The 26762-nt window shown below is 32.8% G+C and overlaps 2 protein-coding genes across 2 annotated transcripts in view; one reads left to right on the forward strand and one right to left on the reverse strand.

Annotated features, from left to right (window-relative positions):
- The window catches only part of LOC126749418 (uncharacterized), a 31719-nt gene extending 16092 nt beyond the window's left edge, over positions 1 to 15627 (reverse strand). Inside the window, exon 1 of the mRNA XM_050459109.1 lies at positions 15538 to 15627. Coding sequence (XP_050315066.1) covers positions 15538 to 15627 — 90 coding nt within the window. The remainder of the gene's footprint in view (positions 1 to 15537) is intronic.
- A 9303-nt stretch (positions 15628 to 24930) lies between these two features.
- Positions 24931 to 26412, forward strand: LOC126749425 (transcription factor MafA-like). The gene has a single exon (XM_050459120.1). It carries the CDS (start codon positions 25020 to 25022, stop codon positions 25974 to 25976), a length of 957 nt encoding a protein of 318 aa, XP_050315077.1. The 5' UTR covers positions 24931 to 25019; the 3' UTR covers positions 25977 to 26412.
- Positions 26413 to 26762: the final 350 nt, after the last annotated feature.

Genomic DNA, 26762 nt, shown 5'->3' on the forward strand with positions numbered 1-26762 from the left:
CTTTAATAAATTCCAGGTTGAATCATTAAATTAATTTAATTATTCCAGGCAGTTGAACCAAGGAACAATTTTTCAAGAATTTTGTCAAATTTCAGGAAGTTCAATTTATTCATTAATAAATTCCAGGTTGAATCATTAAATTAATTTAATTATTCGAGGCAGTTGAATCAAGAATCAATTTTTTAAGAATTTTGTCATTATTTAGGTAGTTCAGTTCATTCTTTAATAAATTCCAGGTTGAATCATTGAATTAATTTAATTATTCGAGGCAGTTGAATCAAGAATCAATTTTTTAAGAATTTTGTCATTATTTAGGTAATTCAATTCATTCTTTAATAAATTCCAGGTTGAATCAATAAATTAATTTAATTATTCCAGGCAGTAGAACCAGGGATCAATTTTTCAAGAATTTTGTCAAACTTCAGGTACTTCAATATATTCTTTAATAAATTCCAGGTTGAATCATTGAATTAATTTAATTATTCCAGGCAGTTGAACCAAGAATTAATTTTCCCATAAATTTGCCAAATTTCAAGGCTCAACTGCCTGGAATATTGAAATTAATTCTATTATTTAATTGCGTGAAATTTAGTGAGGAATGAACTAAATTGCCTGAAATTTCTAAAAATTCTGAAAAATTGAACGCATAATTCAACCGCCTTAAAATTAACAGAAAATCACCAAATTAGACTTAACTGTAAAAAAATCCAGAAATCCACTATTTGATTTCCTTAAATTTCATAACGACTTTTAAGAAATGACAGCCCAAAATTGTGAGATGACATTTTCCAAGCAGTTGAAAAGGAGAAAACATTCAACTGCCTGGAAGAGATCAATGACCACTCGAACTACTTGGTAGGATAAAAAAAAAGTTGTTATCCAGTAATTCCGATCTTTTATATATTGACGAACATTATTAAATGTTCAATAAAGCTGTTTGGTACCAGTTTATCAACATAGAACAGCTTACCATCACTCGTGGCTTTGTAAAATCATCTAGATCTTCCAGGTAATTGCTTTAGGTGGAAAGAGACTTCAACTGCCTGAAAATATGGCACAATTTCTCTCACTCTTCCAAGCAGTTGAAACTAGTTAGAAAGAGACAAATAAAAAAAAAGATACTGTTTGGTTAATTCTGAGACCTTTTTCTTATTACTTTCTGGTGGTTTCACTTTTGTCCTTCACAGAATGTCTCATAGAGTTTTTAAAATATCTTTGATCGTACTTTCAATCTTAAATTGTGTATTAATGCTGCTTGTAATCATTTATTTCATTTATTAGGTCTTGAAGTTCGCATTCTCAGTTTTCTTTGCTGTAGTAAGTCTCTGTATTCACCTCAATCCACATTTTTCTTAAGCTTGAGAAAGGTAATATTAAAAATATTACTTCTAAAGTCTTGTACCTCATTGGCTATCTTTCCAGTACAACCTCTATGTACTATTCAGTTGCATGAGTCCCAATTTGTACCAAAAAAAATTGCTTAGTTCCTGCATGAATCATTTTTGCGACAAAATCAATTAATTGTTAAAAAGACTTTTGCTTAAGTTTTGAGGTGAAAGTGATGATTTACCACAAATCCGCAATCTCCATAGATTTTTTTACAGTCTCCCGCTACCATTGCTATTTATTATCTATAATACTTTTTTGTAATTTTTACTTTACATTTAAAATAACTAGTGGATCCTATGGTACCTCCATGAGGTGTTAAACAGATTCTCAGTATGGTCAATAATTATCGAAGCCTTGACTAATTCCTCACAATTAGTACATTGGCATATAAATAAATGTTGAAAAATGATTCCTCTTTAGGCACTCGGAACTTTTGGCATATTTTTTTTACCAGTGGCGTCCGTACTGCATCGGGACCGAATATTTTTAGGCTAAAAAATTATACGCTATTAGTTTTTTTCAAAAGTTAAAACTACCCTTGAAATATTCATTTAATTTCGTAAGAAAATTCTGTTTCTTGACTTCTTTACGTATCAGACACGGGTTTCAAGTAAAAAAATTAAATACATTTAAAATAAATAAATCTCTATAATCTGATACGTCAATAAAAGGCTTACCGCAGTTTTGTAGCAATTTTCTAAGATTGGACAAACACACAGCATAATTTATTTGAAAAACGTAAATGGTTACCAATTTTACCTTTCATTATTAAGCAACATCATAACACCAAAAAAAAGAAATTTTTTATTTTTTCCAGGAGTACGTGACACCTCTAGCAATAACAAATAATCAATTTAATGATTAACAAACAATAGTAAATAACTATTTAAACCGATACCTTTTTTTTATATTACTATTTAATTGCAAAAAAGCATCATCACTTAGGCAAATTTCATTCATTAAATATATAAATAATTTTAAATAAATAATATTAATTAAAACATTTATTGTTCCAAAATGACGCGCTTATCAAAGACTACTTTAATATCTCATTATTGTTGCTAAAATTGTTATAATGTTGCAGATATTTTATGCAAAAAATTCGAAACGTGTGTATACTTTTATGAATTATTCGATTTTTGATTGCAGCAGTTGGTTCAATGGACCAGGTCAGAATCTGCTGATTTTGGAAATATTATTAAGACCGTTTGAACGACATGTAGTGATAAGTTTTTCACTTAATGCGAACACAGTACAATTCAATGAGTTCTAACAGAACTAAGTAAAATTCCAGTTTGTACATATTAAAAAAGATTTATTTATTTGGAGTTTACAGATTAAGAAAAAATTATTTCACCGAACTGTAAACTAATCACATTCCTCTGAAAAATTTTTTTTCATTGAAGTAAAGCAATATTAAATAAGCCTATTTTATCGTGTATTTTATTATAAGGGTTACACATACTAAAAAGAGGAGAATTTGATATGTCTTAGAAGATGATTTAGAAGTTTACATAAGAATATATACATTAGATACACTACAGTAACGTTAAATCTACATCTCTTAAGTGACTCCATATTGTAAATATTAGATAACTCAATTAAAGAGGCTTTTTCTTTAAAAAACATGTAACGCGCCAACATTGGGTATGGTATGGGTTCCAAATTATGCAGGCAAATTCTACTAAACTTGCCTCAAACATGCTGGATTATAGAGCTCTTTATTATGTTTTAATATCAACCCATACATTATTTTCGTCACAGTGAAGATAAGAAACTAATAACTTGCCTGGCATTTCTCGATTTCAGCAAAGCATTCGATACGATTAGCCACAATATATGCTATTAGCCAAGCCTCATTACTATGAACTCTCTGAAAATTCTGTAAAATTTTTCGAACAATATTTAATAGATAGATCCTTTTGTGTGGAAATTATGAGAGATTTTCAAAGCGTTCGATCTGAATTTGTACCGATTGCCACAGGTGTGCCTCAAGGTTCAATTTTGGGTCCTCTGTTCTTTTCCATACATGTTGCAGATATGAGCAATTCTATTAAAAACTCGAAAATTCAACAATATCCTGATGATTCTCAAATATACACTTCATTTTCTTTAGATTATGTAAACGAAAATATTGACAAATTTAACACGGACTTGAATAATTTAAAAAAATTCTCCTTTAAATCCTGTCCGCTATTTTTTAATGCTAAATATCAGATTGAAAGAATTAGGCAATTATTTGCTCCAGAAATAGATAATATGCCTTTGGCCTCAGTTTCAGAGGTGAAAAATTTGGGAAATACTTTTTGAACATTTCAAGCACCTATTCATAATAAATTAAAAATTGCTTATATAAGATTGAAAAAACTTAATGGCTACCATTCAAAATAAAGTATCAATTATGTGACAGTTTAATATTATCGCTATTCGACTACGGTGATGTGGTTTATGGTTCATCTTTGACGATGCAATAAGCACACCAAATACAAAACAGCTGTATGCGTTATTCTTACAATATTCCATTTGGAGAACATATTAAACCTCATTTAAATAATAGAAATATCCTTGATATGAGTTACCGTAGAAAACTTCATTTTTATACTTTTTTACATAGAATCTTAAAAACTGGACAACCCTCATACATTAATGCAGCGTTATTTAATCCATTTTTACATCAGCATCATACAAGATTTCGTCACCCGAGAATTGGTTTGTTCTATATCCAGAGTATTTCAAGCTATATGCTACTCAATAAGGAAATAAACTACTCTATATCCCATTATAAACACATTTAAGATACTATTGGATTATTCTATATCCGATAGTTTAATGTTTGTGCTATTTTGACCAATACGCACAGTCCATAAAGATTAATTCAACCTATAAACGGTTTATTGAATTGATCGTTACAGTGTTTACCGGCTTTATTATTATACGCAAAAACAGTTTATTACGAGTGATTTTAGCAGGCGTTTTAGTTCACCATGTCCAAATTTTTCCCCAAACACTCTCGGGTAAGTACGGGTCATCTAGAACTATTCTTTTTTCAAAGGAAATTAAACTTATTTCGCTCGCATAAATAAATGAACATAACCTCACATTATTTCTAATAATTTTATAAAACACTGCTCAAAAATATTATGATTTATTTTTTATTTATAAAATTGATTATTTTTTAAAAGTATTTAATTAATTAATTAGAGTAAAGTTATCTATTAGACAATCCAAACCACTTGTTCAGGTTTTGACCATATTGATTTTTTGTTTTGACAGGTTGTCGGATTGTCTTATTTTATTAGTTAGATTAAACAAAAATTAATTTTAGGTTGATGGATGAAATTCTGAGTACTGGCACAAGATCTACAAATAAATACTTGGAATCTGACAATCCTCGTGCAGACAAGGTAAAACGGAAAATTTTCAATGAAGATGACAATGTGGTCGATACAAATCGAGGCACAAATAATGCTGCCTCGAGGAAAATAATATGAACATTGAAAACGTTTGTCCTCTTAATCCAACCCAAACTAATCCAAAAATTACAAGAAAAAGGTCTCGCAACCCTGACAGTTGGGCGACGAATCTACGAAAAAAGAAGCGAGAAGCAGGTGAGGAATATGTGGATATTAAGGGAAAAATTCATCTGGAAAAAATTGTATTTGTAAGCGACTAAATTGTAAATTTAATTGTTCTTCAAATTTTACCATTGAACTTATTCATGAATCTTTTTGGAAACTGTCAGATACTAAAAAAAGTCATTTTTACAGCAAATATGTTACGAGAAATCTAAAAGCTCGAAAGCGCGGTCAAAGTAATAGAAAAACTTATTCCTTTGAATACTTTCTTCAAGTGGGGGAAAAAATAACTCGTGTGTGTAAAGATTTTTTTAGGTACCTTGAATATTAGCTCACAAGGAATCTATTATTATTTTTCTAAAGTTAATAATGCGGAAACCGGATTACCAAGATCACCATTAAAGGGTAAAAATCAAAAAAAAGATGCTCAAAAAGAAGAGATCGGAGCTCATATACGTTCATTCCCCAAAGTCAATTCACATTACTGCCGAGCTAACTCAGAAAAAGAATATTTAGAGACTAATTTAAATTTGTCTAAAATGTACAATCTCTATTGTCTGACCGTTAACAATCCCGTTAAATTTAATATTTATTCCCATATTTTTATATACGAGTTTAACATTGCGTTTCATAAACGAAAGAAAGATATTTGCGATAAGTGCGCAGAATTTAAGGTCAACCCTTCGGACGGAGAAATCCAAGAATATGAAAGCCATGTAAATAATAAAAATTTGGCTAGAAATAAAAAAGAAAAAGATAAATATACCGCAGTTGTTACTTTTGATCTAGAAAATGTTTTTTCTCTTCCAAAATCAAATGTTTCATCACACTTTTATAAAAGAAAACTTAATTGCTATAATTTGACAGCATATTGTAACTTAAACAATATAGTATATTGTAGTGTGTGGAATCAGGGTATGACTGGCCGTGGAGGTGTAGATTTGACCAACGCCTTAATTCGAATTCTGACTCAACTGACAATCGATAACAAAGGTATACAAAAAATAAATTTATGGTCGGATAATGTCCTATAATGTACAATTCCAATAACGTAATTGAAATAGAAAAGAAGTTCTCTCAGCCAGGTCACAGTACTCTTCAGGAGGTTGATTGCGCACATAGTGTTATTGAAAAACATTTGCGTCATTTGGATATTCATAGTCCACTCTCTTTGAAAAGATTGTTAACGAAATTACCTCAATGAAAAATGAAGTTTAAAATCCATCACACTATAAAAATTATGCTCCTAAAAGTTTTTCAAATATAAAGTATAATATAATTACATATACATATTTACGAAAAAAAAAATATTTATTGCATTAAATATAGGAATAACTTTGAATCTGATTATGACACGTGCAATATGGTAATGGTAAAAAAACACAAAATAAGTTTAATTTCAATGCACCTCCATTAAAAATGACAAATTCCCTCTCTGAAGAGAAAAAGTCTTCTCTCTATTCCATGCTAAATACAATGGCTGTAGAAGATAGCGAATACTATGAACACACGATTTTAAAAAACTTCAAATTAAAAAAAGGTCCGAATAAAAAATAAAAGATTGTTAAGGTTAATACATAGTTTAGTATTAGAAAATTAGTTTTTAAGTAGAATCTTTAGTATTATATTTTTAATTTCATTAATCAATGCAGTTTATTTCCGATAAGTTTACATGATAAGTAGTTATTGTAAAAATGTACGACCTATTTTTAATTGAATAAAGTTAATATTATTTCACGATAAAATAGCGTTTTTTTTTACATTATTGTAATGCGTTTAACTATTTAATGAATTATCAAACCTATTATAAAAAGTTTATAATTATTTATTTATTGATAACCTATAAAATTAAAAGAAAAAGTTGATGCAGAGCTGGTATCAAACACCTTTTCTCAATAATGTTTTTATTCTATATCCAGAGGGTTGTTAAGAATGTTGTTCTATCTCCTAACTTTTGCTTATTTCCTAAGGTAAATGTTAATTAATACAGACACTGTATATGAAAACTAATTTAGTTAAATATACTCTTGTTACAAAAGCATATTTTAGAACCATAATAACTAAATATGTCAAATTAATTCATAAACTAACTTTCTATTGGCTCTCCTGAATAATTTTGTTTTTTGGAGATGGAACAAACCAATTCTCAAAATACAGGGTACCTCAACATCGCACTGCAGCTTTTCAGAAATCTTTTACATTTATAGGGATTAAATTGTAGAATGATTTACCAGATGAAGTAAAGGAATTTTCTTATATATACGCTAAGCAATTTCTTATTAATGGGTCAGGGTTACCGCACACAAATGCACATGATTTGTGTATTTTGTGTTATCAGCCACTATGGCCGCGCTGTAATCCTTTTTGTTCGCGGGTTATATGGTATATAGTTGTACAATTGATTGTGTATAATTTGTATATGTATATATTGGGCAAATAAAGAAATCTGATTTGATTTGAGATGACTTATTTGCAATGTATTTATAATGAGGTACAAATGTAATTTATTGATCAAGGACTACTCGTAAGTCAGTAACCTTATCGATACTATTTTCTTCGATACGATACAGGTATGTACAATAAAAGATAACGATCTAATAAAGCATCATCCATGGGGTTATAGGAGAGACAATAGCGAAGACAAAAGCGTACGAAGAGGTGCTCGTCGCGGTATAAAAAAAAATCATTAGCGGAAAACCCATCGACGCCCGACGTCCGCGTCTTTCTAATGAGTGACGTCAAAAAAGGCGCGGGCGGGCGGGCGTCGTCAGCGTCGCGGCGGCGACCGGCCAATTGCGCCGCGTCAGCGAATTTCATTGGAGGCCGCGGCGACGCCTGCCGACGCGTCGCTTTTCTGGGAGCGACGTCGGTTCACCTGGATGGAGAGGTGCGAATGCGGGACTGTGGGAAAATTATGGTGACATGAAAAAAAAAGCGGATTTTCTGCTCTAGATCTAACCAGATCGAATTCATATAAATATTTATTTATTTAACGGCATCCACTAATTTTACAAAAATAAAATAACACAAAAGATACTAATAGTAAGACATAAATCATTCAAAGTTATAAATTAACCTGAAGAAACTTGTTAAAGTAATGAGTCACTAATTAATTTAAGAGAACTCCTAAAACTGCTAAAAGAAACGTGCAATACCTATCGAAAGAACGTTGCATTCTAGTTATAGGATTATGCTGTCCATAAGAACTACTATCAAAATCTATATAGAAGAGTTTTTTTCAGTCTAGTCAATTTTTGCGCCCGAAAATTCAGCCTAGTTATGCCAGATATTAATTTAAAATATAACACAAATCTGATTTGTTACGCCTTAACTCAAGTGGGTCCAAAGAGAGAACTGACATGACCGACTTGTAATTAGTAAGACCAGTACCTTAAGTTTAAAAGAACAATTTCTTAAGAATTTATCAATATTTTCAAAATGCGATTTATAAAATGGAGACCATACGGGAGTAGCATACTCCAAACCAGAACGGACTAACGAACAGTACAGAACTTTATAGGCAGAGCATGAGAAGTCTTGACTGCATCTACTTATAAATCCTAGATTTCTATACGCTTTCTGAACTAACTTTTCAGTATGAGACACAAATGTCAACTTAAAATCGAAAATTACTCCGAGATCCCCAACTTTCGTTACCCTTGTTAAAATAGGTGTAAGACGCGAGTTTATTTTACTTATTATATTTTATCTGGTTTTTATCCACCAGCAAAAATTAATAAAAAAGGCAACGATAATCGATTTTAAGAGGTTCTTCGGATATTAGAAAATTAACAGAAATAGCACTCACTAGTACTTATGCTGGTAAAAAAGATGACTTCGGACAAAAATTTTAATGTGTGGGCATGTTTGTATTTACAAGTATCTCAAAAACATAGATGTTTACCGGGATTCATTTAAGGGATATTTCTAATATGATCCTTTTAAGAATTCAGTTCGACGGTAATTTTATTCGAAAACAGTCGCACAACAGTGCCCACTTAGTTTCCCGTAACTTTTCTCTAGTGTTGTCGTTAGTGCCTTTATTGATCTATCAAGCCTTTTTATTATTTTAATCATTATCAGTATAAAGAAAGTAATATTTAAATGCGCATCCTTCCGTACTAAGTGTAGTGACCTGATACCTTGGTACATAAAACAACGTTAGCTAGTGTAAGAAATGGCCTTGTGTAAACGTATTTTAATTCTAAAAACCTTTTACTTTTTAGGTTTGTAGTATTGTATCATTTTATATCAACGATCTCGAATCCTGACGTAAGCAATACATCCATCATACGCCACAAGTTACTGCAAGTACATTTATCGTTTTGCTACAGTTTACAAGTTTATTGTTGTGATACATCCTGACAAGATGCTGTACATATATTAAAATCAAATAAAAATAATTGGAAGTAATATAATGCGCCCTCTCAAGAATGTAGGCCCTGATATAGTTAATTATAGAATCAAAAACAATGCGTCAAAAAGAATAGATTTCCAAAGGCTTACTAAAATTTATAGAACAAAAAATTGTATATACAACTGATTAAAAGAGGCAAAAAAATGCATAGATCAGAATATAAAAAAATCAAATTTGAAAATGCAAAAATAAATTGTGTAACTTGTTCAATAAAGGTTGTTTAAAAAAAGTTTTAACTGCTCAAGAAGAACCGGTCTTTGTAGACCTGCTAATTTTGCAATTCCATTTGTTTCTTGTTATTCCAGCTCATTTGTTTTTACTTGTGACGGTGTAATATAAGAGGAAGTGAGACTATAAACGTGCTTTGTCTTCGTATTTTTCAATGGTTTCAATCCCGTTGTCACCGCTTCAAGAAATGTATGCCATGTTGTGTTTTGGTCATTATCTTCATCTATTATAATTTCCAGTAATTTCCAAAGATTTTAATATATAAATTTTTTTAATTCTCAGTTGGTTATATGCTTTTTATACCTTTAAATCGTATTTTCCAATTGTTTTACATTAATGCTTTTATCATAAATCGTTTGGTAATAGTCCTGGATTTTAATTAGGAAAATTCCTTTTTTTTGCTATTAATGTCAATTTAGATTTATTAAATGACACTTTATGATTGGATGAAGCCTCTATGAAGCGCAAAATGAATTTGTACGTCTGCAAAAGTCATAATTAGGTTAGAAAAGTACAATTTCAAGGCGATCCTGGATATTAGTGAAGAGTGAAATGCGATCGAAAGTGGAAAAATGCACTTTTGACCCACTTTTTGGCACTTAAACCTCTCTGAGCCTCGAGAATGTTTGACGATCGCTATGAAATGACCTTTCACGTTTGTAAAGATCATAATTAAAGTAGAAAAGTAGAATTTCAAGATGATCCTGGACGTTACTGAAGAGTGAAATGCGATCGAAAGTGGAAAAATGCACTTTTGACCCACTTTTTGACACTTAAACCCCTCTGAGCCTCAAGAATCTTTGACGATAGCTTTGAAATTATCTCTCACGTTTGAAAAGATCATAAGTAAGTTAGAAAAGTATAATTTCAAGGTGATCCTGGACGTTACTGAAGAGTGAGATGCGATCGAAAGTGGAAAAATGCACTTTTGACCCACTTTTTGGCACTTAAACCTCTATGGGCCATGAGAATCTTTGACGATCGCTATGAAATGACCTCTCACGTTTGTAAAGATCATAATTAAGTTAGAAAAGTACAATTTCAAGGCGATCCTGGACGTTGCTAAAGAGTGAAGTGCGATCGAAAGAGGAAAAATGCACTTTTGACCCACTTTTTGACACTTAAACCCCTCTGGGTCTCAAGAATCTTTGACGATCGCTATGAAATAATCTTTCACGTTTGTAAAGATCCTAATTAAATAGAAAATTAGAATTTCAAGATGATCCTAGACTTTACTGAAGAATTAAATGCGATCGAATGTGGAAAAATGCACTTTTGACTCACTTTTTGCTACTTAAACTCCTCTGGGCCTCAAGAATCTTTGACGATCGCTACGAAATTATCTCTTACGTCTGTAAAGATCATAATTAAGTTAGAAAAGTACAATTTCAAGGTGATCATGGACGTTACTAAAGAGTAAAATGCGATCGAAAGTGGAAAAATGCACTTTTGACTCACTTTTTGGCACTTAAACCCCTCTGAGCCTCGAGAATCTTTGACGATCGCTATGAAATGACCTTTCACGTTTGTAAAGATCATAATTAAAGTAGAAAAGTAGAATTTCAAGATGATCCTGGACGTTACTAAAGAGTAAAATGCGATCGAAAGTGGAAAAATGCACTTTTGACCCACTTTTTGGCACTTAAACCCCCCTGAGCGTCAAGAATGTTTAACGATCGCTATGAAATAAACTCTGACGTCTGTAAAGATCATAATTTAATTAGAAAAGTACAATTTCAGGGTGATCCTGGACATTGCTAAAGAGTAAAATGCGATCGAAAGTAGAAAAATGCAACTTTGACCCACTTTTTGGCACTTAAACCCCTCTGAGCCTCAAGAATCTTTGACGATCGCTATGAAATTATCTCTCACGTCTGCAAAGATCATAAGTAAGTTAGAAAAGTACAATTTCAAAGCGATCCTGGACGTTGCTAAAGAGTGAAATGCGATCGAAAGAGGAAAATTGCACTTTTGACCCACTTTTTGGCACTTAAACCCCTCTGGGCCTCAAGAATCTTTGACGATCGCTATGAAATATTTTTCCGCGTTTGTTAGGATCATAATTAAATAAGAAAAGTACAATTTCAAGGTGATCCTGGACGTTACTAAAAAGTGAAATGTGATCGAAAGTGAAAAAATTCACTTTTGACCCACTTTTTGGCACTTAAACCACTCTGAGCCTCGAGAATCTTTGACGATCGCTATGAAATGACCTTTCACGTTTGTAGAGATCATAATTAAAGTAGAAAAGTAGAATTTCAAGAGGATCCTGGACGTTAGTGAAAAGTAAAATGCGATCGAAAGTGGAAAAAAGCACTTTTGACCCACTTTTTGGCACTTAAACCCCCCTGAGCCTCAAGAATCTTTGACGATCACTATGAAATGACCTTTCACGTCTGTAAAGATGATAACTAAGTTACAAAAGTACAATTTTAAGGCGATTTTGGACGTTACTGAAGAGTGAAATGCGATCGAAAGTGGAAAAATGTACTTTTAACCTACTTTTTGACACTTAAACCCCTATGAACCATGAGAATCTTTGACGATCGCTATGAAATGACCTCTCACGTTTGTAAAGATCCTAATTAAGTTAGAAAAGTACAATTTCAAGGCGATCCTGGACGTTACTAAAGAGTGAAATGCGATCGAAAGTGGAAAAATGCACTTTTGACCCACTTTTTGGCACTTAAACCTCTATGAGCCTCAAGAATCTTGGACAATCGCTATGAAATTATTTCTCACGTCTGTAAAGGTCATAACTAAGTTGGAAAAGTACAATTTCAAGGCGATCCTGGACGTTACTGAAGAGTGAAATGCGATCGAAAGTATAAAAATGCACTTTTCACCCACTTTTTGCTACTTAAACCCCTCTGGGTCTCAAGAATTTTTGACGATGGCTATGAAATGACTTTTCGCGTTTGTTAAGATCATAATTAAAGTAGAAAAGTACAATTTCAAGATGATCCTGGACGTTATTAAAAAGTGAAATGCGATCGAAAGTGGAAAAATGCACTTTTGACCCACTTTTTGGCACTTAAACCCCTCTGGGCCTCAAGAATCTTTGACGATCGCTATGAAATGACCTTTCACGTTTGTAAAGATCATAATTAAAGTAGAAAAGTAGAATTTCAAGATGAGCCTGGACGTTACTGAAGAGTGAAATGCGATCGAAAGTGGAAAAATGCAATTTTGACCCACTTTTTGGCACTTAAACCCCTCTGAGCCTCGAGAATCTTTGACGATCGCTATGAAATTATCTCTCACGTCTGTAAAGATGATAACTAAGTTACAAAAGTACAATTTCAAGGCGATTTTGGACGTTACTGAAGAGTGAAATGCTGTTAGAGCCAGTAAATAGTTTTAGGAAACAATTTGTGTGACATTTCATAGAATAAGAGAAATTTCAGTTTAAGATGCAATGCACATGTTTTTCCCAATCCTCTTCAAAGGTGCAAGTTTATGATTTTATTGATGGTATAACGGACAGTCTTGTGATCCCTTGTCTATTAATTTATGACCGAAGACACGTGTTTCACAGGGGCTCAGTCAAATGGCCTTTGAAGCACGTATTGGGTTAGATAAATGTGTTTTGCTTTTGAGAAAACTGAAATCCAACTTTTAGTATCGTTACGGTTTCGGCAGGCATCGAAAGCCAATATTTTTCTCGACGGGTTCTTTTTCGAATTTCGAGGCTTTGCTTGCTGAATATTTAACTTACTATTAATTATTATCTATCTTTTTTGTTGTATATACTTTTCAACGTTACTTGTTTTCCTAATTTGGTCAGTTTAAGAAATTAAAGGATTGTGTTTAGGAAAACTGCCTTTTATTTCAACCGAACCGACGTGTTGCTGAGACGGGTAGTTTTGGTGACGCGACAAATGCGGGCGAAAGTGGAAAAATGTACTTTTAACCTACTTTTTGACACTTAAACCCCTATGAGCCATGAGAATCTTTGACGATCGGTATGAAATGACCTCTCACGTTTGTAAAGATCATAATTAAATTAGAAAAGTACAATTTCAAGGCGATCCTGGACGTTGCTAAAGAGTGAAGTGCGATCGAAAGAGGAAAAATGCACTTTTGACCCACTTTTTGACACTTAAACCCCTCTGAGCCTCGAAAATCTTTGACGATCGCTATGAAATGACCTTTCGCGTTTGTAGAGATCATAAGTAAAGTAGAAAAGTAGAATTTCAAGAGGATCCTGGACGTTAGTGAAAAGTGAAATGCGATCGAAAGTGGAAAAATGCAACTTTGACCCATTTTTTTGGCACTTAAACCCCTCTGAGCCTCAAGAATCTTTGACGATCACTATGAAATGACCTTTCACGTCTGTAAAGATTATAATTAAGTTAGAAAAGTACAATTTCAAGGTGAACCTGGACGTTACTGAAAAGTGAAATGCGGTCGAAAGTGGAAAAAATGCACTTTTGACCCATTTTTTGGCACTTAAACCCCTCTGAGCCCTAAGAATCTTTGACGATCGCTATGAAACGACCTTCCACGTTTGTTAAGATCATAATTAAATAATAAAAGTAAAATTTCAAGATGATCCTGGACGTTAATGAAGAGTGAAATACGATCGAAAGTGAAAAAATGCATTTTTGACCCATTTTTTGGCACTTAAACCCCTCTGAACCTCAAAAATGTTTAACGATCGCTATGAAATTATCTCTTACGTCTGCAAAACTCATAACTAAGTTAGAAAAGTACAATTTCAAGGTGATCATGGACGTTATTAAAGAATGAAAGGCGATCAAAAAAAGGACTATAAAAAATGATCTCATAAGCAAAATTACAAATTTATGTTATACTCTAAGAACTCAATGCAAGCCAGTAATTTAATGATAAGTAATAGGGCTTTTGATATATCAATTTTAGAGAGAGATTTTATCGTTTGGCTGGCAATTATTATATAATAAAATAAATAAAAGAAAAAAATACAAAAAAAAAACATTAACCTAGAAAATATTATTTTTTTTAAGTAGAGGGTGTTACAAAATAAGATGCTGATTGTTAGGTGATTTTAAGTAAAAAAATTCAAATAAATCTACGTCCTATACCCGTTAATTTTTGAGCTATTAAGTGTTAAAATTCGGCACCTTTAGAATCAAATTGGGGCGACCCTGTATGAAATATTTAAAAGGTGTTTAATATTAAGTTACTGCTAGACTTCTAGAATTAGAATTGTTAAATAGTGTACGCATGTTTATGGTTTTGCTTATAATTTTTTTTTCTATAATGTTTTTTTTTGCGATAATGGCATGTCGGACGAAGAAAAGTTAAAAATCAAATGTGCCACAAAATAAATGGGTTTAATTTTACGAAGAAGTATTGGCGTACCTAACGTTTTTTCAAAAATATTTAGACTACGTTCCTGTACGGACGCCACTGGTTAAACTTTAAACTAATAAGTAGGTTTAGATAGGAACTTCGCTTTAATTAATTTTAAAAATAGAAGGTGAAAAATAAAATTATATTTAGTGAAATAAATAGAAACAAGATTATGTTAAGATATCTTAAAAAAGAGTTTAATTCAGCACCATAAACTGCCTGAACAAAACTAATGGGAATAACAATTAGGTTCTGATTTATTCCTGCCTCATTTACTTTTTCCCTGCTACTGGTGCTTTGATTTCAATGATTTACAGAACATGACCTCTTATATAGAGAGGACTATTTTAAATAGGCCGAAATTTTGTTTATTCTCTAAGCATTGCAACAAAGGCACCCTTTATAACGTGACATAATTATCTACTCAGACACATCTTCTAAAAATGCCCCTTTTAACCGTATACTTGCTCTCACGCTAGTTACAATCTAATAATATGTGTGTCATATTCGCGCCCAAGTAAAAAATCGATAATGTCCCGATTTAAAAACAATCGCGGGAAGGGAAAAGGGCAGGAGCAGGAGCACTTTTACTATCGATTGATCGTCGCTGCTGCTGCTGCTACTGCTACTGCTGAGTTTCATCACATTCTTATGCGTCAGCAAAGTCGCCACTTTTGCCATCTCAGCATCATTTCGGCCTCTTACCGCTGGATGCTGCTGATCTCTTCACTTTCCCAACATAACATAGAAAACTAGCCGACGACAACGTATACGAATGAATGAACGAACTACATCAGTATCGACTCATTTTTACTATAACGCGCGTTATATAGTAAATATTTTGAGGCGAGTTTTGTCTAACAAACAGATTTTTCTATGGTGTACGCATAATCTGGTTTTTTTTCCTGATAGTGGTTTTTCGTTGAATGTGGATTTTTTGACTTTATTATTTTATTGATCGTGATCTACGCCAATGATAAATAGCGTAAAATTGAAATTGAGGAATGGACATAGTAATTTTATTTCTTCTAGGGTTTAAGTAATTGGAGTAATGATCCCGATATTTTCTTCTTTTTTCTTAAAAATGTGTTTCTTTTATACTGAATCCTTAAAATGACTCCAAAGTCCTGGAATTGAGTCAATACGTTATATTTTTCATTTTGTAACAAAACATCCACTGTGTCCATTTAAGTTATGCATAAAATACTGGGTATTTACAGCAAAAGTGTTGAACTAATCCAGGGTAAGTTTTTTAAATAGTACGTAGATATATTTTATTAAAAATCTCTTTTCAGAATAATAGAAGATTAAATAGATTAATAATAGGGTGACGAATCAAATTATTGAAAATTCAGGTTTAATGACTTGTGCTTCCATGCTAAATGTTTAATCTTGAGCCAATAATAAGGAGATATGATGAGAACAAAATAATTTAAAATCTATTAAGTTTGTACATATTTTACTCGTTACACGTTTTTGTCATAAAAATCTATTTTTTTGACTTAACTTTTAGTTCCAAATATAAAATATTGGCAAATAGTTGTTTATACATACATCAATCATCAATACATCATCTAAGGGACGCAAACGGAAACATCAAAGAAGACAGTAAATATTTAATGGATATCGTGGAAAATTTCTACAGCACACTGTACACACGAGACAACCCAGAACAAGCAATCGGAGTTGATGAAACGATTCTCAATGTAGGCTCTGAAGATCTTCCTGATATTACCAGAGAAGAAGTAGAACTAGCATTATCTCAAATGAAAAATGGTAAAGCACAAGGGGAAGATGGAATTACAGCTGAAATGATAAAACTTGGGGGAAGAACTACTGTAGAAGCAATGACAATTCTTCTTAATAAATGTATGACAGAAGGCGTGATATCCCAAGTATGGCAAAAGGCCCAGGTGATTTTACAGTACAAAAAGGGAGATAGGTTGAGAATCGACAACTATTGACCTATTAGCTTACTTCCCCACCCGTACAAACTTCTGAGAAAGATAGTAACAAATAGGCTTACAGCTAAACTAGATGCCTATCAGCCCCCGGAACAAGCTGGCTTCCGAAAAGGTCATAGCACAATAGAACACATACAATCCGTTCGCACTATAATAGAAAAATGCAACGAGTACGCTGAACCACTACACCTCGCATTTGTTGACTATAACAAAGCTTTTGACTTCGTAGAGTTGTGGGCTATTTTTAAGGCCATGAACAATGCAAGAATCGACTCTCGATACAAGCAGCTTCTCAAACACATATACGAAAATCACCGTTAAAATCTCGGAAGAAATAGAAACAAACAAAATTCAAATAAAAAGAGGAGTAAGACAAGGAGTATTTACACTGGCACTGAAAGATGTTTTTAAAACTCTGGACTGGAACGAGAAAGGCATCAAAATCGATGGCAAACATCTGAGCCATTTACGCTTTGCGGATGATATAGTACTCTTTAGCCAGAATATAATAGAATTACAGGAGATGTTGGCAGAACTTCAAAGAGAATCGAAAAGAATAGGTTTAACCATGAATTTAAATAAAAAAAAAGTCATGTCACCTGACAATTTTCAACTACATATAGAAGACCGAATTATTGACAACGTCGAAGAATATGTATATTTGGAACATTGCATCAAATTGGGCAAAGAAAATCAAACTGCCGAAATAAACAGACGTGTTCGTTTGACACGGGCAGCCACGGGTAAACTGTCACACGTCTTGAGAAATGAAACTATTCCAATTAATTTGAAAAGAAAGGTCTTCAATGCCTGCTTACTGCCCGTGATGACTTACGGAATGGAAACCATGACACTCAGTTAAATCAGCTAACAAGCTTAGGACCATCCAAAGAGCCATAGAGCGGATGATGCTAAGAATAAACCTGAGAGACCATATCACAAATGAGAGTATTAGATAAAACTAAAGTTGAAGACGTCATAACACGCATAGCCCACCTGAAATGGAGCTGGGTAGGACACGTCGCCCGACAGGACGACTTGACATGGTCAAGACACATCGTTCAATGGAGACCTCGCATACATAAACGCAGCGTTGGCAGACCACAGTTATGCTAGCTCGATAATGTCAAAAATAAAGTGGGCAACAGATCGCACCAACTGGCACAGAACAAAGAAACATGGAAGAATATAGGGGAGACCTATGTCCAGGAGTGGACTGTGAAGGGTTACTGAAAGAAGAAGAGAAGAAGAGTTGTTTATTATAATTGTGTTTTATGTAATTAGTTTTTTTAAGCTTACTGTAAACTTTGATATTACAGAGCTAAATAACAACTTTACCTACCGAGACAAACAAAATTACTTACAGTCCTATATTAACTATGGAACCTTCGACGTTTTTTGAGGAGGATCTTATAAAAGATGAAACGTCGACGATTGAACAGTTATTGATTTTCAAAAAATACATCCAGATACCAAAGATTTAGTCAATATTTTTATTTTTTTTACATGTCATAACAAAATAGCCACCGCGTCCATTTAAGTTATGCATGCTCGCAATAAAAATGCGAGTGGTTTATTAGAAATAGTTTAAACATAAAATGTGTTGAGTGATGTAAATTGACTTGTTAAAAATGTATAATTAAAAAAAAATCATCAGAGTGATGTTATAATTTGAGAATATAGAAAATAAATACTCGATCAACGTAGAATTTTTTTCAAAAGTACCTCTTAATGCCTGGAATCTGGAATATTATGTCTTTTATTTTCCGCTTTATAATAAAAGGTTCATAGTGTCCATTTAAATTATGCATACTTACAATAAAAAAAAACCTCCTAATTTTTAGGTGATAATTATTTTGGTGCATAACTTAAATGGATTCAATGCACGTCTTAAGAGTAATTTAAGAAAATCACGAATGAACTTTGGAAAAAAATTTTAAATTAACACCTGGAGAAAAAGCCAGTGGTCTGGAAAACCTTAGAAGAAAAGTCCCTAGAAAGAAAAACGAAATTAAGCCAAATACCTGGAAGAAATCCAAAATTATTCCAGAAACTAAGAAAAACGTGAAACAAACCTTTTTTTCCTTAAAAAAAAATAAAAAAATTACATCAAATACCTGGAAAAAATCAAAAATTATCCCAGTGGTCCAAAAACGATAAAAGCCTATTTTTTATCGCTGAAAAAAAATTAAAAAATTACGTTAAAGGTCTGTAAAAGATCAAATATCATACTGGTGGCCTGGAAAGTATAAAACCCTATTTTTAGTCCCTTGAATAAATCAAATATCATATTAATGCATGGAGAGCATAAAAATCTATTATTAATTAAAAAAAAAACAAAATTTATATCAAATACCTGGAATAAATCAAAAATTACTCCTCTAGAGAGACCTGGAAAATGCGAACAAATTATTTCGTTTCCTATTAGAAATTACATCATTAAATGCCTGGAAGAAGTCAGAAATCACACTAGCAATCTGGAAAACCTGAAAACTTATTTTTTACCCCTGGAAAAAAAATTTAAAATACCAAGTCAAAAAAGACAAAAAAAGTCGAATGCCTAGAAGAAGTCGACCATTAATCCAGAGACCTGGAACAAAGTGAAGGCAAATCTTAATCCCTGGAAGACACATACATTACGTCAAATGCCTGGAAGAAATCAAACAATTTTCTAAACGCATAAACAACATGAAAAAATATTTTTAATTTAAAATTTATTACCATAGATGTAATAATCAAGACTTCATAACATTTCGGTATCTCATCATTGGACGTAGGCTGCCTTATTTCCTGAAGATGGTTTAAAAAAAAAGACGAAGCAGCATCGGAAATTCGTTTGAAACAAAATCAGATTTAATTTGATATTTTTAATACCTGGAAAATATTAAAAAATCACGTCAAATGTCAGGAAAAAAATTAAGAATTTATTGCAGCTGAAGGTACTCATTTTTTAATTTATTACAGTTGACCTTCAATTATTTCTCTTTTCAGGTAGTTAAAGAATTAATTCCTCCTTGTTGCAGATAGTTAAAATGAGTTCAGTTATTCATATCATGCTTTCTGGTAATTGAAGCATATAGATATTTCCATTTTTCTTATAAGTAATTCAATCAAGGTTTCATTATCTCCTAGGTGATTTGAAATATTGAATTTTTATCAGGTGATACCGAAAGTTACGTTCATTCCTAGGACTATACATGGCATTTTTCTGCTTGTCCTTGTATAAAATCGAATATTATTAACGTACTGTCTGGAAAATCGTGGTTTGAACGGTCTTAAGAACCGAAAAACTTATCTATGCGCAATATTAGACCGCGCGATTACGTGTGTGTGTGTATATTAAAAACGATATCCCCGAAACAGCAACAACACTATTTTTTTTTTTAAATATACGTTGCTCATTCATAAATCGGTCGAAATTTATGAAATTCTCGACGAATAAAATAAACAAAGTACCGCTTTGGTCCAAGCCGAAATCACTTTTGAAAACCGATACTCGGGAAGGATGTTTTTCTTTCAAGAAACGATTACGACGCTTTTTTTCTTGGCGATTTCTGGTTGATGGATGATACGTTACGTGTTATGACAATTTTGAATTAAAACTCTTATGAAAGTTTATTATAACACGAAGGGAAAAGTGTTTTATTCCTAAAAATCAGAGACTACATCCTGAGAGTTTTTTGGTAATGAGAGTATTAGAGATATCATTCCACCTATAGTAGTTCAATTTGGCTATTAGTAAGTACGCCTGAGAGTCATCAAAAAAATTATTGATTAACAGTAGATAGGTATAAATGCGGTATAATTCTAATACCCCTTGTATATTTCCTATATGATACTATTACTACTACTAATATTATTATTTTTCCTAATAATAAAAATAAATGAATGTACTTTTCCACATTTTCTTCTTCCCTATCCCTTTTTTTGTGAACAGTTTCACATGCTACTTGACCATTATGTACACTACCCCACAGATGTACAAATTATTATTTCAAAAGTCAAGTATAGGTAAGATTCCTTAAACAGACCATTATTCCTTACAGACAATTATCACTATTTATTATACAGCGGTCGTGTGTGAGGCAAAAAGGTAACTTTTTGGATTTCTACAGGATTTGATTCCTCACTTAACTCCTCAATCGCGTTGAAATGTTAATTTTCTTACGTAATTATGATCCTCAGAGACGAGGATCACCTTTTTAACAGAGATTGTGTGGGATCAAAGGCAAATTAGTAGCAAGTTTAACCTTAAATAAATTACAAACTACTGGGTCTAAAAAATTGAAAGTTACAGGAGTTATAGTTTGGTATGTTGCCCAGCAATTCTGAAAGTTTCAGCCTTTTAGGTGTCCTCAGTGCAAAGTTGTAAGCGAAAAAGTAGGCGAGGCGTCAATACTAGTTTTCCAAGTTAATTATTCCCGGGTTACTCACACGCTCGCTATAAAATGGTGATCCTTACCTGCGAGGATCATAATTATGTAAAAAAATTATAATTTTAAGGCAATTGAGGACTTGAGTGAGGAGTGAAATAAGGTAGAAACTTTTGACTTTCTGCCTCTTTTAAGGCATTTCTATCGCTAGTTTTTTTCGAACTTTCGAACACCATTTTGGGCAATTTCTCAAAAACTAATAATTTCTTCAAAAATTTATAGAAGTATGAAATGATTCTTTAACTTTGCCTAATTTAGCACCATTTAAATCAGCTCTTTAACTAAAATAGTAATCAAGTTACAGTAAAATTTGCTAAAGAACAATTTTTTTTTCAATTCTCGGGCCCCATTTTAGGCAATTTCTCAAAAAACTAATAATTTCTCAAAAAATGTATAGAGACGTGAAATAAACCTTTAATTTTGCTGAATCTAGTACCATTTAAATCATCTCTCTAACTAATATATTAACAAAGTTACAGCCCATTTTGCTAGAGAACAATTTTTTTTCAACTGCTGGACATCATTTTAGGCAATTTCTCATAAACTAATGATTTCTCAAAAAATTTATAGAAACGTGAAATGCTCCTTTCCCCTTGTCCAATTTAGCACCATTTAAAATATGTTTTTAACTAAGATAGTAATCAAGTTACAGTGAAATTTGCTAAAGAACAATTTTTTTTTCAACTGTCGAACACTATTTTAGGCAATTTCTCAAAAACTATTAATTTCTCAAAAAATTTATTAAAACATAAAATGAACTCTTAATCTTGTTCAATCCAGTACCGTTTAAATTACCTCTTTAACTAAAATAGCAATCAAGTTACAGCCAATTTTGCTAAAGAACAATTTTTTTTCAACTGTCGGACATCATTTTAGGCAATTTCTCAGAAACTAATGATTTTTAAAAAAATGTATAGGAACGTGAAATAAACCTTTAATTTTGCTGAATCCATTACCATTTAAATCATCTCTCTAACTAATATATTAACAAAGTTACAGCCCATTTTGCTAGAGAACAATTTTTTTTCAACTGTCGAACATCATTTTAGGCAATTTCTCAAAAACTAATGATTTCTCAAAAAATGTATTGAGACGTGAAATAAACCTTTAATTTTTCTAAATATAGCACCATTTAAATCATCTCTCTAGCTAATATATTAACAAAGTTACAGCCCATTTTGCTAGAAAACAATTTTTTTTCAACTGTCGGACATCATTTTAGGCAATTTCTCAAAAACTAATGATTTCTCAAAAAATGTATAGAAATGTGAAATGCTCCTTTAACCTTGTCCAATTTAGCACTATTTAAGACATGTTTTTAACTAAGATAGTAATCAAGTTACAGTGAAATTTGCTAAAGAACAATTTTTTTTTCAACTGTCGAACACCATTTTAGGCAATTTCTCAAAAACTAATAATTTCTCAAAAAATTTATAAAGACGTGAAATGCTTCTTTAACCTTGTCCAATTCAGCACTATTTAAATCATCTCTTTAACTGAAATAGTAATCAAGTTACAGCCAATTTTGATAAAGAACAATTTTTTTTCAACTGTCGAACAACATTTTAGGCAATTTCTCAAAAACTAATAATTTCTCAAAAAATTTATTTAAACATAAAATGAACTCTTAATCTTGTTCAATCCAGTATCATTTAAATTACTTCTTTAACTAAAATAGTAATCAAGTTACAGCCAATTTTGCTAAAGAACAATTTTTTTTTCAACTGTCTAACACCATTTTAGGCAATTTCTCAAAAACTAATAATTTCTCAAAAAATGTATTAAAACATAAAATGAACTCCTAACCTTGTTCAATCCAGTACCATTTAAATTACTTCTTTAACTAAAATAGTAATCAAGTTACAGTTAATTTTGCTAAAGAACAATTTTTTTTTCAACTGTCGAACACCATTTTGGGCAATTTCTCAAAAACTAATGATTTCTCAAAAAACTTATAGAGACGTGAAATGCTCCTTTAACCTTGTCCAATTGAGCACCATTTAAATCATCTCTTTAACTAAAATAGTAATCAAGTTACAGTCAAATTTGCTAAAGAACAATTTTTTTTCCAACTGTCGAACATCATTTTGGGCAATTTCTCAAAAACTAATAATTTCTCAAAAAATTTATTAAAACATAAAATGAACTCTTAATATTGTTCAATCCTATACCATTTAAATTACCTCTTTATCTAAAATAGTAATCAAGTTACAGCCAATTTTGCTAAAGAACAATTTTTTTTTCAACTGTCGAACACCATTTTAGGCAATTTCTCATAAACTAATAATTTCTCAAAAAATTTACAGAGACGTGAAATGCTCCTTTCGCCTTGTCCAATTTAGCACCATTTAAAACATGTTTTTAACTAAGATAGTAATCAAGTTACAGTGAAATTTGCTAAAGAACAATTTTTTTTTCAACTGTCGAACACCATTTTAGGCAATTTCTCAAAAACTAATGATTTCTCAAAAAATTTATTAAAACATAAAATGAATTCTTGACCTTGTTCAATCCAGTACCATTTAAATTACTTCTTTAACTAAAATAGTAATCAAGTTACAGTTAATTTTGCTAAAGAACAATTTTTTTTTCAACTGTCGAACACCATTTTGGGCAATTTCTCAAAAACTAATGATTTCTCAAAAAATTTATAGAGACGTGAAATGGTCCTTTAACCTTGTCTAATTTAACACTATTTAAAACATGTTTTTAACTAAGATAGTAATCAAGTTACAGTCAAATTTGCTAAAGAACAAATTTTTTTTCAACTGTCGAACACCATTTTGGGCAATTTCTCAAAAACTAATGATTTATCAAAAAATTTATAGAAACGTTAAATACTCCGTTAATCTTGTCCAATTTAGTACTATTTAAATCAGCTCTTTAGCTGAAATAGTAATCAAGTTACAGCCAATTTTGCTAAAGAACTTTTTTTTTTCATCTGTTGAACACTATTTTAGGCAATTTCTCAAAAACTAATAATGTCTCAAAAAATTTATAGAGACACGAAATGATCTCTTAACCTTTTTCAATCTAACATCATTCAATTCATTTCCCTAACAAATATAACAACAAAGTTACAGCCAAATTTGTTAGAGAACAATTTTTGTCTCAACTGTTTCGAGCAATTTCTCAAAAATTTTATAAAGAGCTTAAACGCGCCCTTAACCTCGTTCAAATCGGCACCATTTAAATCAAACCCGTTACAATAATAACCGGGAAAGGGAAAAAAAAACCTCCTTTTTCGGAACCGGATTACCATAAAACGGTCTAACCCGTTCGACTTTTAGTGAGGTCCATCCATATGCCGGGAAAATCTTACGAGAGGACATTTCCAACACACAATAAAACTGGAAAATCACCCCGGCTATTACCCGCTCTCTCCACTGGCCGAAGTGGTATAAACAAAATTTGCATTCGTCCTCTCGCTCCCGTTCGCTCTGGATCCCTTTAATTGTCCTCGTCGCACCCGCGGTTGCTGCTTATCCGAAACTCGGAGGCGGTCCACGGGAATGCGACCGCCCCCCCGGTCCGTCCGTTTCCCGGACTAACCGCCTCACGCTACACCACCACAACGTTCCCTACCGCCGACGCGTTCGCATGAAGTCGAGGAGAATCGTAACGCGAGAGTGTTTTCGAGTGTTCTAACTTAAGTGTTTTGAATGAATCGTGTATCATGGAAGACGACCCGCAGCAGCACCTGTTAGCTGAAGAGTACGTTCACGATTTCGTCCTGGACCACTTGGAGGACATTACCGTGAAACGTGAGGAGAAACAACGTCAGTACATGGAGTCTGGACAGTGGTTGCACCATCAGGAGGACGAGGAGGCAAACAGGAGACCCCACGGGTGGGACGAGCGTAGGAACTTGTCTCCCTCCGAAGGTATTTACCAGCAGCCGGTGCTGATTAATATGATCGACCCGGATACTCCTCCTCACACCACCCCGAGCCAATCGCCTGTACCTTATCGTCCGCATACTGTCGAAGATGACCAGCAACAAATGACCATGCAGATGTGGTTTCCCTTAAGGTCCGAGCCGCAACCTTTGGACTTACGACCACTACATTGTATGGGCGCGGGAGATCCTGACTGGGACAGACGAGGATACATACCGTCAGGCATGATCCTCGAGGACCAGAACCACCACGTTCACCACCAAAGACCACAATCAGTTTCTTCAGTAGCCAGCTTGTCCATATCCCCCAGGGTAAGCAATCGGAGGGACAGTGGATATTTGACTAGCGATGGGTGTAACACCAGCGGATACTCCACTTGCTCAGAAGACATCGGACTGACCGACAAACTTTTAATGAGCTTATCAGTGCGTGAGTTAAACAAACGCTTACACGGTTGCCCCCGCGAGGAAATCATCAGTCTGAAGCAGAGACGAAGGACTTTGAAGAATCGGGGCTACGCTCAGAACTGTCGCTCCAAACGTTTGCAGCAGCGTCAAGATCTGGAGCAAACGAACAGAACGTTGCAGAACGAGCTGCATCGCACCAGGTCAGAGTTGGCGCGGGTGATGCAAGAGTTGGACCGATTGAAGTTGCAGGTGCGGAACCACCAGGGGGGTCAGAACGTCGCTCAGAATTGCGAGAATCAGAACAACTCGCCCGAGTATTACGTCTGACATCACTTTCAGGGTCGCCGACTATAGTATCAGCGATCCATCGGCGGTTCATCCTTACAGTTTCCGGTTGAGAGACGTTTCAGAGGTGATCGCCGTTAATCAGTGCAAGTGAGAGAAAGAGTATTTTTGACAAACTAGGATAGTATTATTAATCGTTCGGTTTTTGTTGCATCGTGCCAAGTTTATTGTTTTTTCTATTTAATTGTACGTGGTTAGACCTTAAGGTAAAAAAAATATGTTAAGTTTTGGTTTTGTTTTGCAGTCTTGAAATATCACTTTTGTAAAATAAATTAAAAAGCATATCTGACATTTATGATTAGGTATTAATTAATATTTTTTTTTAACTTTAAGGCATTTTTCATAATATATTTTTATATCTCCCGGGTCGGTTTTGGACCCGACACGTTATGTTTTACAAAAAAAAATATATTACATTTAAAATATGTTATGTGAAAACGAATTGTAAATAAAACAAATCTTAGATGCCAATAAACACAATGTTGGTTTATATAAAAAAAAATTGTGTTTTATTTAAAGAGTTTTACTCACCTGTCAGCTGCACAGAAATATTTGAACACTTAAACACAATTAATTGAACACTAAAAGCTTAAAAACATCCCGTTTAAAGGGAAGTCCCTAAATTAAGTTTAAGTAGGTCACGACATAATTGTAGGGATTTTTCTACTATATTTCACTATCCAGAATCACTTTGGATCGAATGGAAATATTATTTTTCTAATATATAAAAAAGGAAAAAACATTCTGTAGGAACCCTCCAGCATTTCC

The sequence above is a fragment of the Anthonomus grandis genome (genome assembly GCF_022605725.1).
Source record: "Anthonomus grandis grandis chromosome 1 unlocalized genomic scaffold, icAntGran1.3 Chromosome55, whole genome shotgun sequence".
NCBI classification, from domain to species: domain Eukaryota; kingdom Metazoa; phylum Arthropoda; class Insecta; order Coleoptera; family Curculionidae; genus Anthonomus; species Anthonomus grandis.

Coding starts and splice junctions, on each gene's coding strand:
- LOC126749425 (XM_050459120.1), top strand. CDS start 25,020: ATGGAAGACGACCCGCAGCAGCACCTGTTAGCTGAAGAGTACGTTCAC.